The sequence below is a fragment of the Solea solea genome, chromosome 16, assembly GCF_958295425.1.
Source record: "Solea solea chromosome 16, fSolSol10.1, whole genome shotgun sequence".
Lineage (NCBI taxonomy): Eukaryota > Metazoa > Chordata > Actinopteri > Pleuronectiformes > Soleidae > Solea > Solea solea.
The window spans coordinates 13,579,380-13,598,307 of record NC_081149.1 but is presented as its reverse complement, the minus strand read 5'-3'; the positions used below and the strand labels follow the sequence as shown (position 1 = coordinate 13,598,307).

The 18,928-nt window shown below is 44.0% G+C and overlaps 1 protein-coding gene across 2 annotated transcripts in view; it reads left to right on the top strand.

Annotated features, from left to right (window-relative positions):
- Window positions 1–18,928, top strand: part of LOC131476140 (serine/threonine-protein kinase LMTK1-like) — a 30,550-nt gene that overhangs the window by 5,209 nt on the left and 6,413 nt on the right. Inside the window, exons 3-11 of one of the 2 annotated variants that reach the window (XM_058654662.1) lie at window positions 6,992–7,125; window positions 12,375–12,507; window positions 15,892–15,971; window positions 16,400–16,518; window positions 16,653–16,740; window positions 16,852–16,985; window positions 17,567–17,651; window positions 17,740–17,861; window positions 18,530–18,679. In XM_058654662.1, the coding sequence (XP_058510645.1) occupies window positions 6,992–7,125; window positions 12,375–12,507; window positions 15,892–15,971; window positions 16,400–16,518; window positions 16,653–16,740; window positions 16,852–16,985; window positions 17,567–17,651; window positions 17,740–17,861; window positions 18,530–18,679 (1,045 nt within the window). Of the gene's footprint in view, window positions 1–6,991; window positions 7,126–12,374; window positions 12,508–13,328; window positions 15,656–15,891; window positions 15,972–16,399; window positions 16,519–16,652; window positions 16,741–16,851; window positions 16,986–17,566; window positions 17,652–17,739; window positions 17,862–18,529; window positions 18,680–18,928 lie in introns of those variants that run through there. The other variant, XM_058654663.1, reaches the window with a different exon arrangement.

Sequence of the window (18,928 nt, the reverse complement as noted above, 5' to 3'; positions counted from 1 at the left end):
TGTGTATTACATTTATCTTCACAGTGTCTCCGCTAGATCAATTATTAATGTCATTATTAATGCCACAGTCACCACCTTCACATGCACTGGAAACATCTGTCTGTCACCGCATTGATATTCAGGACCTTTGTTTCCACCAGAGTGTCCTTGGCCCTGGCTGTCAGGGGCGGGGGGGGGGGGGGGGGGGGGCGGACATGACCGGTCTGTAATGCTGATCCATGGCCGGTCCTTGCGGGCCTCTCACTCCCAGTAAATGACAGTGATCATGGATCTCAAGGGAGCCTGAGCGATCTGCACTCATTCACAAAGAGCGTGACTAAGGATGTCACTTTTTGTGGATGATACCGACTGTTCCCTGCCATTAGTCATGTCGGGCTCTTCCGTCTGCTGTCGGCCCTTCCCTCGGACTGACATACACTCTCTGCACCCGCCTATTTTTATTGTTTTCTCACCTCACAAACTTTCCCTTTTGCCTTATTTCTCTAAAATAATTTCTTTCTCACCTCCTGTCCTAAATCCTGATCTCCCCACTCGTCGTGCAGCCTGTAACAGAGGATTGCTCCTGCTGCTGCTGTTGGATGTTTTTTCTCTTGGGAAGCCAGGCTGTCAGAGCACAGCTGACTGCAGCCGACTCCCAGTGGCTGTTGAACGTGAAAAAAAAGAATTTTGCATTTAATATACACACACGCACAAAAGCAGAGGATAATCAATACGTCACCGGGCTAGGAACGACACAACGGACAGGACAAGATGGAGGCAGATGATCCGCTGTGGTGACACCTAAAGGGAGAAAGAAGAACATGAGGCTAGGGCTCCTAGGGGCTAAAGAAAAGTGGCTTTAAATGTGAACCTTTTGAATTTACCTTCAAATAACTATAAATTATTGTATATCGCTGCGGGCATCACCCTGGGTTCTATTTCTGACACCGTTACAACGTTAAAAGGCGCTGTTTTCCCAATAAAATGATGTCATTTTGTGATAATCGATTAGTTTCCATTATTTTGTTTTTGTAGTTAAGTTTCAATTAACTGCACAGCCCTCGACCAGGCTTATGTGCAGCTTGGCAGCTCTCTTTCAATTACCCCAAACTCAACTTGTTTGGGTGCAAGCCAAATGTTTTTGATGTTATTTTAGTTTTGCTGAAAGCTGCATATTCCGACCCAAAGCTTTGTCATTCATCTGCTACTGACCATTAAAAGGCATTCTCCTCTTCTGTCCTGTCCAAAGCATCCCATAATGTTTGTGTTTATATTTGTGTAAAGAGAGTGCATGTGTTGTGGTTGGAAACCACTTGGTACAGCCCTAACAGGGCAGATGGAGGAGCTTGTTTGCCCCTGTAGCGCTGTCCTAAATGTAAACCGATGCTCACGGAGATCTGGGGACTCTTTTCTGCTCCTGCTGCTGTCTCTCTTTCTGTCTGTCTGTGTGTGTGTGTGTGTGTGTGTGTGTGTGTGTGTGTGTGTGTGTGTCCTTTCTTCCGTCCTCAACCCTCGTCCCATATTTTTATATTTAACTATTACGACTAAGAAGTTGGAACGGTGATAATTACCATGTCAAACGTCCGTCAATTTAGTTGCTTAATAGAAACAAAAGGGAATGTTTCAAATTCTTTCTTCTCCAATGACTTTGTAATTTGTGGTGCATATATTATCACGCCGTGACCCTCGTGTGTGTGTGGAGGACAAAGCAAAGCAACAGAAACAGAAACCTCCCACAGTCATAATTGTTTTCACGTTCTCTGCCACTATTTTACAAAAAATGGGAAAATGGGAATGTCTGCACTTCCTTTCCACTCCATTGTTCCACGTCCCTGCGAGGGCATCCATTCTTTTGGAAAAGGGGTTGAAACTGTATCTCACGCTGTGCCTTTTGTCTCCTCCTCACTCTTTCTTGGAACAATTTGATTGCAGTGGTGTGTAGTTTGGCACCGTGCCCACCCTGCAGCACTGTCACCACTTGGCCCCTCAGTCCTAAACAAAAACTTGTGCGGCTGTGCAATTGTGCATGCATGGCAACCATACCCGCGAGAGGGACAGAGGCTGAAGGGCGACGCCGTGGGGGCGGGGGGGGGTGTTTGGGGACGACAACGACGACACAGCATCTTCTGAAAAGGCGGAGAGACGTTTAATTCTGCTCTGTGGAGTGTTAGCGCTTGTTCTTGTTCACTTTGTCGAGGGGTTGCTGCTATCAGGAGCAGAAACAACAGCCCTCTGTTCCCCGTTACCAAGGAAACTCCTAATTTATCCTATGCAGCCAAGTGCGCCACCTTGGCTTTCTGTGTGGGTGCACGTACTGGTGTTAGTGTGTGAATATGAGCACATGGCTCAGCCCTGGCCTTCATACACGTGCGGGAGAATTTGTAGTGTAGGGTCTGTTCTCTGTTCTGAATCTTTTCTTATTTATCTTGTTCTGATTCTCTCTCTTTGGCCCATCTGTGCTCTTCAGTTAAACACGGGCGACAGTAGATCTGAAATGCTGCTGTTTCAACTGCAGCTGCACAGCAACAGAGGACTGTGCCTCAGTGATGCATGCTTTATTTATGGTCTCCCATGAAAAGCTCAGCGGCTGTGCTTAACACACCACACATTCTCATTTTGTTTTCACATGCTTGAACACACACACACACACACACGAGTGAACGGAGCATACCTTAGCTTTCCCCGCTGTATCAAATCATAGTTATAGTCATCATTTGCATAGTGCTAAATCACAACATACATTATCTAAAGGCTCTGTACATAGACCACATTATAGAGAGCAGAGAAACACTATAGCATCAGGAAGAAATCTCGTCCTCCAGCCGTCTGCCTCGACCGGTTGGGGTGAAAGGGAAAAAGGGGGACAGAGGAGAGGTGAGTTAGAGACAGAAGAGAGAGACCAGGAGCAGAAATAGCAGTAGCTGTGGCCTCCTTGTTCATTCTCCCTTCTTCCACCAGGAGATTTTCCTTCCCTCCCTCCCTCCCTCCCTTTTCTTTTTCTTTTTCGGCTCACTGCTTCCTTCTGATTGTCAGGCTGAGTTGTGGAGGTTGCAGGGCGACTCCATCGCTCTCCTCTCCTGTCTGTCAGGACACGGCTCATCTTCCTCCAGTATTTTTAATAAAGCAGGTATGAGCCCGGCTTTAAGTGCTTTATTCTCATTCTGCCATGCAGCTGGTGAAATAATGTGTGCTTCTTAAATATTTATGGAGGACCCCCCCAGGTCACTTCTCTCTCAGGGGGAGTGGGATATTTTAAAATTGCTCTGGATGACTGCATTGGACTTTCAGGTAATGAACGATGGCTTCTCAAACTTTATTAAAACGACACTATGCAAAGAAATGAGGCTGTAATTACCACAATAATGGGTGTCATTTGTGTGAGAACCTACACGTGTATAGTTTTACAGCGAGATACAGTCGTCTCTGCACACATACTGTGCCACACGATAGATCCACTAGAGAGCAGCACACGGTTGAGAGTTTCAGCCAACAACAAATATGAAATATGGTGAGGGTGAAAGAGGCTGCGGACACATTCACCCTCCTGTCCTACAGTTAACCCCTCTTGCACTATTTCCTGCACTGGAAGCTTTCAGAATACGTGAACAAATAGAGTTAAAATGAAGGCTCCACAGACAAAAAAAACACAGCACCCCTGACTTTCTGGTTGCGAGACAACGTGCTCTACCACTGAACCATTTACTAACCTATGGATGACAGGTTTCGGTCTTCGGACAAACGATCTCATTGTCACCAAGAGTTCAGATGCACCTGTCCTCACAATAATGTTTTCAGGGGAATAGTTCAAGGACAAAAGCCTTCTCTCTCACAATTAAATGTGCTTTCTTCAGAACTATAAAACACAATTTTAAGGGATTTCCATGACTGTGGCCAACAGGAGGAAGTGCACTCAACATCAAAATGTACTTCTTCTTTGCTGAAGCTGAAGAAAGGGTATGTTTTTTGTATTTTTTTGTATTCATTCGTTCAAGCGTGTTTGATAGGACACTGAGACAGAAACCAGACCCAGTGATCGGCCCCAGGGTCCTGCACAACACGACAGTTCACTTAATATTTGGCTTCAGAACAACTAACATCTGCATGCGTGTTTTATGGTGTGTCCTTTAGCGAGCTCTGAGTCACCGTGCCATCTGATTAAGTGTTTGTCATCAGCGTTCCTAGGACCATCTGCACAGTGTTCAGCCTTTTCTTCTCCCTCTCCCTCCTCGTCCATCTGTGCATTGGTGCAGAGCTATAGGTTTGGTGTGTGGTTATTTCACTTATTATGAAATAGCAAATGCCAAGTCGTTGAATTTACACTTTTAAAGATAGTGTCATGGAAATGTAGCTGCATGCTGTATATCTGTTGGTTTTAATTCTTGGCTGCTTGACCAGAATACCACATGGGAGTGAATAAAAGCTGTGGATATTCAGAAAGGGCACAGCTTGTTTTAGCTGGGTAATCTCCTTTTTTTGTTTTCTTTTTTTTTTACACTTCACATACACACACACTATCACACACACACACACACACACACTACCAAAAGCTGTCATTGTGTAGTTGTACAATCAAATACAGGGAGTTAGTCCCAGCAAATGAGGCATCAGCAAATGTGTTTCCTCCAAGAGTGGGAAAAGAAGGGGGGGGGTTATTTCTAAAAGCCAATCAACTAATATGTGTTGGCCAGGCCAGGTTGTTGCCTTGGTAACACACTACGGTTCATACAGCTAACACTCCCTTCCTTTGACTACCATTCACAGCCAATTCAAGTATTAACCTTAATCATAACCAGTTAATGCCAAAGCCTAACCATTAATTAGGACCAGGTTTTGGACTACTGGTCAGAAAATGTCCTAAATAGGTAGCAAATACAAGTTAACACACACACACACACACACACACATATACACATCGTGGTTTTGCATTCTTCGTGTGGACACTCCCCCAACCCTAACCATCACAACTAAATGCCTAACCCTAACCTTTAACCTAACCCTAACCCCTAAACCAGCCAAAATGTCCTCACATGATCAAAAGGTCCTCAAAAAGATGGTCCACACAGCCTATTTAAGACATGTACACAGAGACACACGGTCTGATTGTCATGACTTTAGAGGACATCGCATTAAATTTACATTCATTTCCTGGAGATTTACTCTAACCTTAACCATAACTAGTACTGGCCTGACTCTAACCTCATCCGACAACATGTCACACTGTAATTCTCAAACCAGGCTTCAGGAACCTGGACATATTGTGCCTGTCTTATTCCATCATCCACTCATGTGTGTGCAGGCGTTAGCGTAGGCTTTGTGGTCGTGACCTTGGGGTCAAGCTTTGGTTGGAGCGGTGGTGTTTGGGGCGCGGGAGCCGCCAGGTCTGGAACAGTGTGTTCTTCCACAGTCAAATGAGTCAGGACTTCTAGGTCTCAGTCAGTGAGCTGGAAAAGTGCTCACACCGTCATCACAGACCCAACACTCCTCACAGTCAGTGTGTCCCACGTTAGCATACTTGTATTGTTCTCACAATGACAGAGGTGGAGAGCAGGGCCGTGCTGGATTGATGCCATTTGCCTGCATCATTTACTTTAAAAGGTATGAGTGCATAGCGAAGAGGTGAAGGCCACTGCAATCCTGGTAATGTACATTTTAAAAGTCTACATCTCAATATTTTTAGGTGATATCCCGATAGACGAGATACAATAAATTACATTATAGTCTGCAAATACACACATGCACAGAAATATGTACAGTTTATGATTTTATTACATGCTTAAAATGCAGTCTTTACCTCTCCTTTCAGATAATTCAGATCTTTAGCTTTTTACTGTTAAATGAATAATGTTTTACGTGTGTTAGGAACAACAAAATTGCCTATAAATGTGGCTGAAATTTCGCTATAACACAACTAATTAGGCTTAAGATTAAAGTAGTCCTATTGAGTGACTTTTTAAAATAGAATTTTGTCGATTCCATGTATTTTCTTAATCTATATATACATATATATATATAATGTTTCATTTATAATATCATACATACATCCAAACCAGGAAAAGTCATCACAGATTTCAAATCATGATTTGACGCTATCAAAAATCTAAAATGAATAAAGGGGGAGTTTTACCTTATTTTTTTTGATTTATTTATTTATTTTTGAAACTTTTAAATGTTTTGTTTCTATTGTGTTGTGCTACAATGACGATTGCTCAGAATAATAACATAGTAAAAAGATGAAAGTGCTGGAAGTTCCCTTTCCTCTGCTTCTCTCTGTCGTTCATCTGCGTTTACAGGAAGGTTTAAAATCAACCAAAGAATTCAGACCAAACTGTGACATCTGGTGCTTTGGCCTGTCCTCCGCTCTTTTCATGCTGAAAGACAAACCGACACGTGTGCTCCACATATGCACAGGAAAACAATGTCTAATTGTGCAAAAGCTCGCACGAAGGAGGAATAATTATTCACCACCATCACGATTATGCACTCGTTCAGTCTGCCGGTCAGGCCCACACGGAGCGCCGAAAACACTGTGGATGAATTTGACCTTTTTCAAAATGCAGTGCACAACTATTCCTCTTTGTCTGCCACGTTTTAACAGCGCTGAGTGCATTCTTCTCGAAAGCAGTTCACTTTGATTCAGTGTTTGTGTTCTTGTGTTTGGACTTGAACTTGAACGGCCGATTCTACTGTGGATCCACACGCCGCGCATTTTCATCCATCGTGTCCGTTTATATGGAAATACATGGTCTGCTGTTGCTTGATCGAGTCTCTATCCACATGTTGTACTTGTTCGGTTTCATTCTTAAAAGCCTCCAAAGTTCAGGAACACAGGAGAATACTAATAATGACTCTCATGTGTCTTTCATGAAGCTGCCAATAAAAAAAAAAAGGACACATGTCACCCGTTTGTTTACAAAACAACTCTGTCTCTACTTTGTTTTTTTAATTTCCTGTAGTTCACTGTATAGTTCATAACTGTACAGTAAGTCAGTGCTGTTATCCTCTGTTGTTGCAGATGGGGCTCCGCTGAGCGAGCTGTCATGGCCTTCATCCCTGGCTGTGGTTGCCGTCTCCTTCTCTGGCCTCTTCACCTTTGTCTTCCTCATGCTGGCCTGTCTCTGCTGCAAGAAGGGAGACGTCGGCTTCAAGGTGAGCTCAGGGCTGACCCCTGCTGGCAGGGGCGGAGGGAACAAAAACGACCGGACACTGTATGTTCACAGGGGACGTCAACACAGGCCTTTTCAGTCTACCCATCCATTCATCTTCTAACGGTTTATCCTCCACACGAGGGTCAATCTCAGCGGACACGGGGCGATAGGCGGGGTACAGTCCATCGCAGAGCCACACGGAGACAAACAAGCTTTCACTCTCACACTGTCCAATGTCCAATTTACCTAATCCCAAAATCTGCATGTCTTTAGACTGTGGGAGGAAACCAGAGAACCCAGCACACACACACACACACACAGGAAGAACATGCAAACTCCATGTAGAAAGGGCTGTGTTCTGACAGGGTCGGCCTTTTCGGTTATTTGATTAAAATTATTTACTAACTTATTAATTAGGGTCTGATTGCACAAAGTATTGAAACTGAAGGAGTTATTATTATTATTACTAATTACTAATTTCTTGCCCAAAAATGTTCTGCTGTTTCAGAGCTAAAACAAAGTGGGCCAAGTTTAAAGGGAAAGAAAAAGAAAATTAAATGAAACAAAAGAAAGGGTATATTTCTGTCCTCCATTTTGCTATATAAAAACATATTTGTCTTATATTTTTCTATGAAATGTCAGAATACAATGAAGCACTTAAAAAAAGTGAAATCCTTGAATTTGAGAAGCTAAAGTGAGCAAAAGTTTGAATTAAATTCTAAGTCCAACTCCTAATTAAATGAATTAAACTCTGTAAGAGAAAACACTGTGTTTATGTAGATTTTACTCATCCAGATTGTAAAATAAAGACACTGCCCAACTCTCATATATGAACAGCTAGACATTATTGCAGTATTTTGTCAGAACTGTTGCCTCATTGTATGCAAGCGATGAAATCCAATACCTCGACCAGTCCGGGGCCTGCAGCTGCCTGCGTAACTCGTCATTCTGCGTCAAACACCAGTGTCGCAGTGAGCGTCTGATGAGGGCAAACAGAGAGCGACAAAGGGCATCGGGTCAGAGGACGGACAAGCTCCAGAGCTGCTGTACTCGCTGACCCTCGTTTCCCCACAAGCAAAGCTGCTCATATGACGGCACGAGCTTCAGAACTCATTTCCATTTTGCTCATGCATTTTAATGATGCAGGGAGGACTGATAAATTGCAGCCCCAAATGAACAGAAGCCTTCTGTTAACATCACTTATGCTGATCGTCTGGCAGTTTGACTGAAACTGAAACGGCTTCCTCCCACTGTTCAAAAACATGCAGATTGGGGGATTAGGCAAATTGGACACTCCAGATTGACCGTAGGTGTGAATGTGAGAGTGAATGGTGGTTCTTTGCTACGTGGCCCTTTGGCGACCTGTCGAATATTTGCAAATTGCAACGTGTTCAAATTTCAATTCCGATTTTGAAAACAAAGACGTGTTCAGCCCTTGTGCAGGAAAGCAGACACAGACTTAGACTCCACACTGTTCTTGTAGGTTATTAATTTACACCTTTACATAATGATCCAAAAGTGACAGACAAAGCTCAGACACACGCACATGCACAGAGGGGAAAAAATAAATTAAAAAAATAAATAGCAATGCCTCCTCTATGTTGTGCTCATTAGTCACCCTGTTATCCCTGCAGCATCTACCTACCACAGGCTGTTCTCACTGTTCACTATGAACACTGGAGCGCACACCTGGTTCTCACCACTTACCGAAACCAGAAATAATTCTACTCTCGGTCTACTCTCATTCTCTATCCAGCACCGTCCTCTGCTTTTTGAACAACATACATTTATTTATTCATCTTCTAAAGATTTATCCTCCACATGAGGGTCGCAGGGGGCGGGGTCAGCTGACATAGAGCGAAAGGTGGGGCATAAAGTGGTAGAAGATGGATGGACGGATGGAAAACTTTCCAGTATACAAACAAATGTCAATTCCATTCAAACCACTGTCAGGTGAGTTCACATAGTGCTGATTAAGCCCTTTCAGACTCCACACTACCCTCTCTGTGTTTTTCAGCATAATGGTGTTTAGGTCGCGTGTCACATTGTGACATTCCCGCACTGCACACAGGAAGGGATTCATTTTATTTTAGTGTGACCATGAAACTCTTCAGAAGTGAATTGAAATGCTAAAAAAAAAAAAAAAACACACAGTTGTTCAGCACCAATTTGCACCAAAATGCTTCTTGTCCCCGCCCACCCCGGCACTGCCATACACACAAACGCTCCCTCACACAGGTCTGACAGCACTGCATAACAGAGGCATCACAGATGCAGCATCCGGCAGAATAATAACATCGACAGCAACCGAGCACCAAACATTATCATCACGCATAGGAGTTTTTAAATCACCACAGGATGGATAAACGGGTTCCATCGTTTGTCTGACTCTGTGGCAGCGGCTCATCACTCATAATCTGCTCTCTCTCTCTCTCTCTCTGTGTAAGGTGTGCGTTCATGTGGGACTGCAGAACCGCACTGCTGCGCCGTCCGAGAAAAAAAAAAAAAAGCTTCATTATTCCTCTCCATCACAGTGCTCTTACTGGAGCGTGTAGTGTGTGAGGCTGGATATTAAGTGCTTTCTAAACTGAAAGCTCTCCAGGGAGCTATGCAACGCTGACTCACAGCCAGGTGCCTGCTTTCACACATCGCTCTGAGGAGAGTGGCAGATGGTTCCCATGAATGAGAAACGCACACACACACACACATTCCTATGTATACACACTGGACACATGTAAATACACACACACACACACACACACAAACACAGGTTTGTGCAGCTATTCTTTTAAGGACTCTGCACTGATCGTCCCTTCCCTTAACCTTAACCGTAACCAGTATGACCTTAACCTAACCACAACTCAAATCCTAGCACTAAACTTTACCAGTTCCTCAGGAATGAGCTTCTGCCTCATTAGAACCAGGTTTTGGTCTCCACTGGTCCTGGCAAGGTACTGTGTTTATGCCAGAAAAGGTCCTAAAGAGCACACACACGAACATGTTTTTATGCCTTAGTGAGGACACTCATAGACATAATGCATTCCCTTGCCCCTTACCCTAACCTTAACCATGACAACTAAGCGCCTAACCCTAAACCAAACCCAGGTCTTCACCCCCAAAAAGGCCTTTAAAGATGTGAGGACCAGCCAAAATGTCCTCACACTGTATGGTTTATATGATTTTTTTTTTTGGCGCTCACAAAGCCACAAATACAAGACCACACGAGAGAGAGAGAGGGAGGGAGTGAGAGAGAAAGATATTTATACACACTTGCAAATCCATTCAAATCGTTCTTATTAATCCAGCCTGGAAAGCCAGTGTTTTGCTCTTCTCCATTCTCATTTCCTCCTGTTTTCATTCCATGTTTTCTTTTCTCTCGCTCTGTGGTTGCTGCATCTGGGAGATAGGCTTTTTTTGGGAGCAGTTCATTAGCTCGGGGGAAAGGATGGATGGGCGGATGGCTCCGTGCCTGCGAACAGAGCACGCTAGCTCCTCGTCTGGTTTCACAACATAGCCACGGCCGTGGCTAAGCTGCCAACGACGATGATTTGAATTATTGTGGGATGTTGCTTTCCGTGTCAAAGGACATAGTCAGGACAACATTCTTGGTTCAAGAGATTTCCCATAAAGTACAAGACTCTATATGTAAGCGTTGGCTGCCAGTTTCATAGTCCTGACCCAAAAGTTAAAGGAGCAGACAAATAAGCTTAAATTCCAGGCTTTCTGCAGATATTTCCCACAGGAAGAATTTAGAGTTTGTTGAGAAGCCTCAGTAACTTGAATTCAAGGTGTTCAACCACACTCACAGTGACAGCGACTGTAGCAAAGTAATGCTCCAGGAAATGAAGTTACACTCAGCAAACTGCAACTGCTGAACAAAGAAGTTAAGGCTCATAAAAAAAACAAGGGTAAAGCATCAAGGTACGACCTTTACTGTTTGTTTACCGATTCCTTTGGATGCGTACAGTATGTTCCACTCCTCAATTTGACTCATAAAATATTTACATACACGACACGCAGAGTGATTTGGGACATATCCTTTTTTTGCGTAGCTATGTACATGTGGGACCACATACTGTACCCGTGTCTTTCTTATAATCCGTCAAATTTAAGTTGGCCTACAGCACACAACATGGCCCATCGTTTGATTTATGATCAGCACTCTTTAAACTGTACTTACTTTATGGGGCTTTAGAAAGACGGGCAATAAAGGGACTCACAACAACAATTAGAGAGCAAGGACACTGCGGTAGAACAGAGAGTTAAAAGGGGGAGCGTGGGGAAGAAGTGGGCAGAGCAAACAATGGGGCATATGGAGAAGAGGGAGGATGGGAAGATGGAGTCGCCGTTTTCACCACTTTCATTCTGCATCTTTGGTGACTTTGGTGGTGGAGGTACAGTCTTTTCTCTCTTATTTAAAGTGCACACATTTAACCTTTAAACTGCACAGATTATCTCCACTGTGCACAGTAGAAGACTGAAGTCCTCCACACTCAGGAGAAAGCTCTGTGTTTACAAAGTCACATTCATTATCGATCACAGTCCAGGCTGTTGGGGAAATTATTGAGCAAATAATCTTTTTTTTTTTTTTTTTTTCCTCTCTACATAAAAACCTGGAAGGTGGAAAAACACATGCTAAGAATGTGCCAGTGCATCACACTGACACACAGCAGTTCAAATCATGTGGCTCAAAATAATCAGGAGGCTGATGTTTCCTCTAAGGTGTTCCTGAAAATATGCAAGTCATGGGTGAAAAACACAGATCACCAATAGTATTGAATAGTATTGTCATATAAGTGCTGCATTAAAGTCATATTAAGTGGTAACAGTGTGTGTGTGTGTGTACGATCTGGCCAAATGGACTTGTAACTTTTTGCACTCATAAACAAAATCCTGTTGCTTAACATTGCGCTCTTTTATTCTTCCTTCAGCATTCACTTTTCACAATAAGAGCCTTAGTGTGTGTGTGTGTGTACATGAGGAGGAAAGAAAAGGCAACATGAGAGGAAGAAGGGCTTTCTTTGTTTTACAAAGTTTGAATAGCTCTATACATTAATGTGTTCCCCCATACAGCAGGCGTTTTGGGACACGCACACAATTCACCCCACAGTGCTCATGATTTATATGATATATCCTACACGCGGCTGGGTGGGCGTGCCTCAGTGCACAGCTGAACCATTGTCTCCCGCTGTGTCAGTGGTCGGATGGACGAGGGTGGATGACTAATCCCAGCCTGTCTCTTTGCACCAGGAGTTTGAAAACACAGAGGGAGAAGAGTACCGTGCAGAACTGGCCTCGCCCTCCTCCCAGAACGGCCCCGAGGTCTACATCCTTCCCCTCACTGAGGTCTCGCTCCCCGTCTCCAAGCAGCCTGCCAGATCCAGTAAGAAATCACACATCAATTTCATCAACACAAAACACTTTTTTAATATTAATATATATATATTTTTTTTAATCATTTACATTTTAAATCCAAGGCAATCAGAGATGGCAGACTTCACCCCATTCACGCAGCAAGCCTCTGTCGGCCTCTGTTGGTCATATTGACAAGTTGCGGAAACGCAAACAGACAGACAGACAGACAGACAGACAGACAGACAGACAGGCAGACAGACAGGAGTGAACTATAAACAAACACCTTTTACAGTCAAAACATTTAGACAGATGGAGGCAACATTGTGCTAACAAGGCAAGACAGCCGTAAACGGGAAAAAAACTTGGTTCTTTAGCGGGATAAACTCCATCCAAAAAAGTGTTCTTTAAGCACCACACTTAAGTGGAAGTACTAAAGTGGAAGTACTAATGTATTCAACATATTTTGTACAATATGTACAATTCAAGTACTGAAAGTAAAAGTAGTATTGTGTAATGTAGTTATTCAGTTACCTTGATATGTTTCTTCATATTCGAAGGTGTGGTGAAGTACAAGTGGAAGGAGGAAAAAAACAAATACTCCAGTCAAGTACAGATACAGCATTTAGTACAGTAGTGAAGTAGTTCTACTCCGTTAATATACATCTCTGACTGCCACTGTATACTCACAAAAGCTCCCTCAGACAGGTCTGATAGTATTGCTTGATGTTTTCAGGTCATGCGTACATTGTTATGCAGCTTTAAGTTTTAGCACACCAACATGAAGCAGCATAGAACCAAGTAAATGTAAACCAGGGGAACAAGACGACATTTTTCATCCCTTCTCTTGTTTCGTACGTCTTCTTTCATTCTCAGACATCTGTCCATTGTGCAATGCACGTTGAAATTGACCTACAGCAATGCTGTGTTGCATTTACATTGTATCTAAAACTATGGCCTGCATTAGCGTGGAAGGAATCTGACCTTCGCCTACTGTTCATACATTATGTTTGAGGCTGTGTGTGCTCTTTAATTAAACGCCATACAATATACACGTGTTCCTGTTTTACACGATGCTTACATAACGAAGTAACAGACACGTCCTTTATTCCATAATTCTTCCTGGCAACATCACAGCTTGTTTTGTGCTTCAGATTCTTCTTTAATCTGTCTGATATAATGTGAGTGTTCATATAGGCCGTGTGTGTGTGTGTGTGTGTGTGTGTGTGTATCTTAGTTACCAGATACTCAAAGTGCCTCTCCCTGCATGACTCACTGGTTGTCTGTGCTGCATTCTGCTCAGCCAGAAGGGAGGTGAACTGGGGCTCAGCCTCCCAGGATGTGACTTCCAATTATGATTGGACGAGGCAGCCTCAGGCTCACAGCCAATCGGGAGCCTCCCCTCTGTCCTCCATAGATACCACTGTTCGATTGGTCCAGGTGTTGCAGGGTGAGAGAACGGATACATGGTGAAAAGACGTGAGAGGGTGAAAAAAGTCCGAGTGAGAAACGGTCTATTAGTCATTCTTCCTCTCTTATGTAATGACATTAAAACAAGTCATTTTGTGTTAACTGCTGCACACTTATATGTGCAATTATATGCATGTCTTACAAATGTATTACACAGTATAAGACTTAGACTAAGTCACCGACCCCCCCGCACACACACCCACACTAATATACGTTACAGAATGAACCTATTAATCGCGTGTTGGAGAGTTGTGTGGCTGATTGTCTAACCGTGAAGAGTGTCTCCTACAAATCAGGGACCCGACAGCCCTGTTTTTTCACTCGTTACTGTTAATCTTTTATTCAGGAGGTTACGCAAAGCTTTTGAAACAATCCACAGAAGCGAGACGCGTCAAAGAGAGTGCGTAAAAAAAAGGGATTCTGTGTATCAGAAACTCTTTTTTGGGTCTCCAGACCCTGCAGCCCGCTGGACTCTTCCACCTTCTCTGGGAATGCAACGAGTAGGACGGGAATGCACACTCACGCATTCCACATGTGGGATAATACCACGTCTTAATTTCTTTCTCTCTGCCTCTTCAGTAGGGAGAGGGGGGGGTGAGGTTCGTGGGTTGAACTGCAACAAAAAAAAAAAGGGATCTGTTATCTCACAACGACCTCTGCCCATCGTTTCCAGTGGAGAATGGACCTTGTGTGTGTCTGTATAGTGTGTGTGTGTAAGTGCTTGGTGCACTGGTACCAGGGGACATAGAGTGAGTGTGTGAGCACAACAATGGCCCTGATTTAGGCCCGGCTGGTCAGTGGGTGAGCATAAGGCCAGGCTGAACCGTCCGAGGAACGCACCAGTGGAGGACTGACATTATGGGCAGAATACAGTGAGGGGTCTGTGACAGAGGGTGGACAGCGAGGGGAAGGGTGGTGGCATGCACCAGGGCCTGAGAGTGGGGAGGGGTGGCTTCAGATAGGGGTGGTGAGTGTTTATGACAGAGGTCTTTTTCTGTGACTGACAGAGCAGTGTTTGTGTCTTGTTTGGCTGAGGAATGTTGCTGTCCTGGGTGACAGGGGATCATTATGTAGGCCTTATGTCACTGCTGGGTGTCTTGAAGCTGCGCGCAGAGCTGGCGTGTCAAACAGCACACCACCGACATGCGTGGCGGTCACATCAGGTGTGATGCATGACCAGTACAACCTCATGTGCTCGGGCCAGAACATCGCTCATCGGCAGATCTGGTCCACCGACCCCGAAGCAGCGATGAAGCTCCCAGCTCGCCGCCTTTACTGTAGATTTCAATATGGTCCGTATTGGAGCCAAGGATTTCGGTGTTTGCCTGACAGCTGGAGAGCTGGAGACGAGGACACTATGTGTGTTTGTGTGTCCCAGCTGGAAGATGAGCTTGGTGTAGTCGGGGAGTTGCAGCACTGCGAGCTTGTTCAGCTGTGTGAGGGCTTGGGGTTAAATCCTGCCGTGCCTCTCCCATACACACACACAATGAGGCTAAGACGCCCGGGGTTGGGGCCGGGGCCATGGGCTCTTGGTTCTCACACTCTGGAGCAGTACTATACCCCTGCCTGGGACTGGGACTCTCGGTCCTTGTCACGGCGCTCAGAGTGGCTGGCCGCTCCGCTGCTCCTCCACCATCATCATCATCATCATCATCATCATCATCATCGTCGTCGTCGGCTCCATTCTTGAAAGATGAGGATTCATGGAGGTATTTACATTTTTGCACAACTTGGAACGATTTGCAGACGAGTGTTGTGTTTGTAGTGAAATGTGTGCAGCAGCTTGAGATCTCGATTGAGATTTTTTTTAAGCAGGAGGGGTTTTTTTTGTCTGTCCTCACTATCTTAAAACATTTATTTTAGAAATGCCAGTTTTATCCAACAAGTCTTTTTTTCTTTCCTGTCTAAAAAGTGACCTGATGTCTTTCTTTCTGTTTCCCTCCAGTCCAGCTGCTAAAATCATCAGACCTTGGCCGCCATAGTCTTCTCTACCTAAAGGAAATTGGACATGGTTGGTTTGGAAAAGTAAGCGATGCAGTTTTTGTTTTTTTTCTTTCCTTACACACAACATCTGAAACATTTGTACTCCTCATCGCTGCTTGCATTTGCCTCAGCTGCATCTGTCCTAACTGTGCTAAACGTACTCTGATGTTCTTTCTGCTCTGTGTGGAATGCGAGGGTAATGTGATGATGATGATCTCATTCCAGCGAGGCTAAGTCTTTGGCACTTGTTTCAGGGTGTTGATTCCATGGGAGAGGAGTTGAAATTCACAGTCACAGTAGATTCTTTACCATTAACTGTACAGTACGCGCTGCTACAATGCTCAGGCGACTCGTTTCATTGTCCGTTTTGATTTTCCCTTTTTTTCTTTCCGCACGGAGCTTCTGGAAACGTCCATATTTGGTACAAAGTTTGCTTTAATACCATTTTTCCCCCTATGTATACTTACTAGGTCTTGCTGGGCGAGGTCAACGCAGGTCTCAGCATCACCCAGGTTGTGGTGAAGGAGCTGAAGGCCAGTGCCAGTGTCCAGGACCAGATGCAGTTCTTGGAGGAGGTCCAGCCGTACCGGTCAGTTCGCTGTGGGCACACACCACAGCCCCTGAAGTCAAGGAGTCAAATACTCTAAATCTTCAGTCTGATTATTTGTAATATTTACAGCAATGGTGCATTCATACGTACTGAAATCCTGTGTCCCGTTCCAGGACACTCCAGCACCCTGCCCTCCTGCAGTGTCTGGCACAGTGCTCGGAGGTTACTCCTTATCTTCTGGTCATGGAGTTTTGCCCTTTGGTGAGAGACAATGTCTCATTATAACAGAAATATAGCACACTACTTTCTTCTTTTAGCGTAGTGTTTGTTTGCTGTATTCATTTTTTTTTTGTATTCATTGCCACCTCTCAGGGTGATCTGAAGACTTACCTCCGCAGTTGCAGGATAGCTGATTCTGAGAGTCCAGACCCGTTGATCCTCCAGCGAATGGCTTGTGACGTTGCCTCAGGGCTTCTGCACCTCCACAAACACAACTTTACACACAGGTACAGCAATCGGTCGCTCCAGCTTTATTTAACTTCATCACTCTGAGTCATGTCAGTGCCCTGTAAGCTAAGACTGCACCTGAATGGTCTGTCTGCCCCCTGCTGGTCTCTCCCTGTAACAACATCCTGGTGCTGCCTGAGTGATTATCACAAACTCCAGCATCAGTGATTTTGTTGCCGGGGGTGAGCCCCTCTCGCTCTCTCTCTCTCTCCCCCCCTCTTTCTCTCTCAGCCGTGTGGTGGCTGCCATAGCAACAAGTCCCTGACAGGTTTGTGGAGTAAGAGAGATGAAAGACAACGTGACTTGAGTTCATCTGTATTTATAACGTCAGTAATGTCAAAACACTGTATGGACACATTCAATACCACACTCCATTGTACACTCAAATTGCTGTGTTCGAATTACTACAATTCTGCGATTTACTGAACAAAATATGGCAACACGGCAGGAAGACTGTGTTTAAAAAAACAAATGAATGAAAACCTGGCTTCCTTTAGCCAATATGGTGTAAAGTTCTTTATGCACAAATCATGCATTGGTTTAGAAAAAGTTAACCTCTGTGTTACTTTCCTGCTGACAGTGACCTGGCTTTGCGAAACTGCCTGCTAACCTCAGAAATGTCGGTTAAGATCGGAGACTATGGCCTTTCTCACAGCCGATACAAGGTCAGACCGACTTTTTTTTTTAATCATGTCTTGATAACGTCTAAATTGACTTTATGACCTCATCAGTACTCTCGTTTTTGGTCTGTAGGAAGACTACTATGTCACACAAGACCAGATTTGGGTGGCCCTACGCTGGATTGCACCGGAGCTCATCGACGAAGTCCACGGAAACCTGCTGGTTGTTGACCAAACCAAGAGCAGCAACATATGGTGAGATAGTCCAAGTGTCACACAGGAAATATACCAACATTAACCCTTAGTATGAGTGGGAATAATATGCAACTCCTTATATGGACATCCTGGGGGTGTGTGTTTATAGGTCACATATTCAGGCTTTAAAGATTTTATTTTCTTTTTTTTTTATCGTCTTCTTATGTGTTGTTGAATCAAAGTCATGATACCTTTTATATCACATTTTTAGTAGTGATATAAAGTAGCAATAATTGTGCAGAAGTCACAAAATGGACTTATTTTCTTTTTTTTTGTTCATAAAAACGAGCCGAATGAACTTTGAACTGTGATGTATTTCACAAATTGAATCCGATTTTAAACATTTTTACTACTTTTTGCTCAGGTGTGTTATAGTTGGTGAAAATGTATTCTTTTTTGTCATCAGATTGCCTAGTTTGTGCTGGAGAAAAAGGATATAAGACACTCTATATTGCATATTCTTATACCCTCTCTATATACTGTATGTTTAAGAAAGACTCAGGGTTACATTTATCAAGTAATAGAAAGGCTTTAATGTAGATGTGTAATGTGAATTTATGCCTGTGATCTAACAAGTGCTATGGAATGAACACCTTGTGTGGAACAAGGCCGTGGACAGAGAGATATGAGTGGTGAGCACACTTAATGATTTCTTTTTCTTGCTGCAGGTCACTCGGGGTGACTATGTGGGAGCTTTTTGAGCTGGGAAACCAACCGTACAGACACTACTCTGATAGACAGGTGCTGACATATGTTGTAAAGGAACAGCAGCTCAAACTACCCAAACCTCACCTCCAATTCCAACTGGCTGAGCGCTGGTAAGACACGGTAACCTGCCCACACACCTAGGAGGGAAAATACTTGACACACACGGGCACAGACTGAACACTGCGAATGTTATATATATTGATGCTACATTATATACATTTTTCTGTACAGTTTCTGCTTACGGTAGTGCACTAGTCTATTGTAGCAATATTTCTCTTTGCTATAGGAAGAGCAGACGATCAATACTCTGCCTACTCTTTATGATCCCCCTGGTAAAGATCAGGGGTTGTATGACCTCG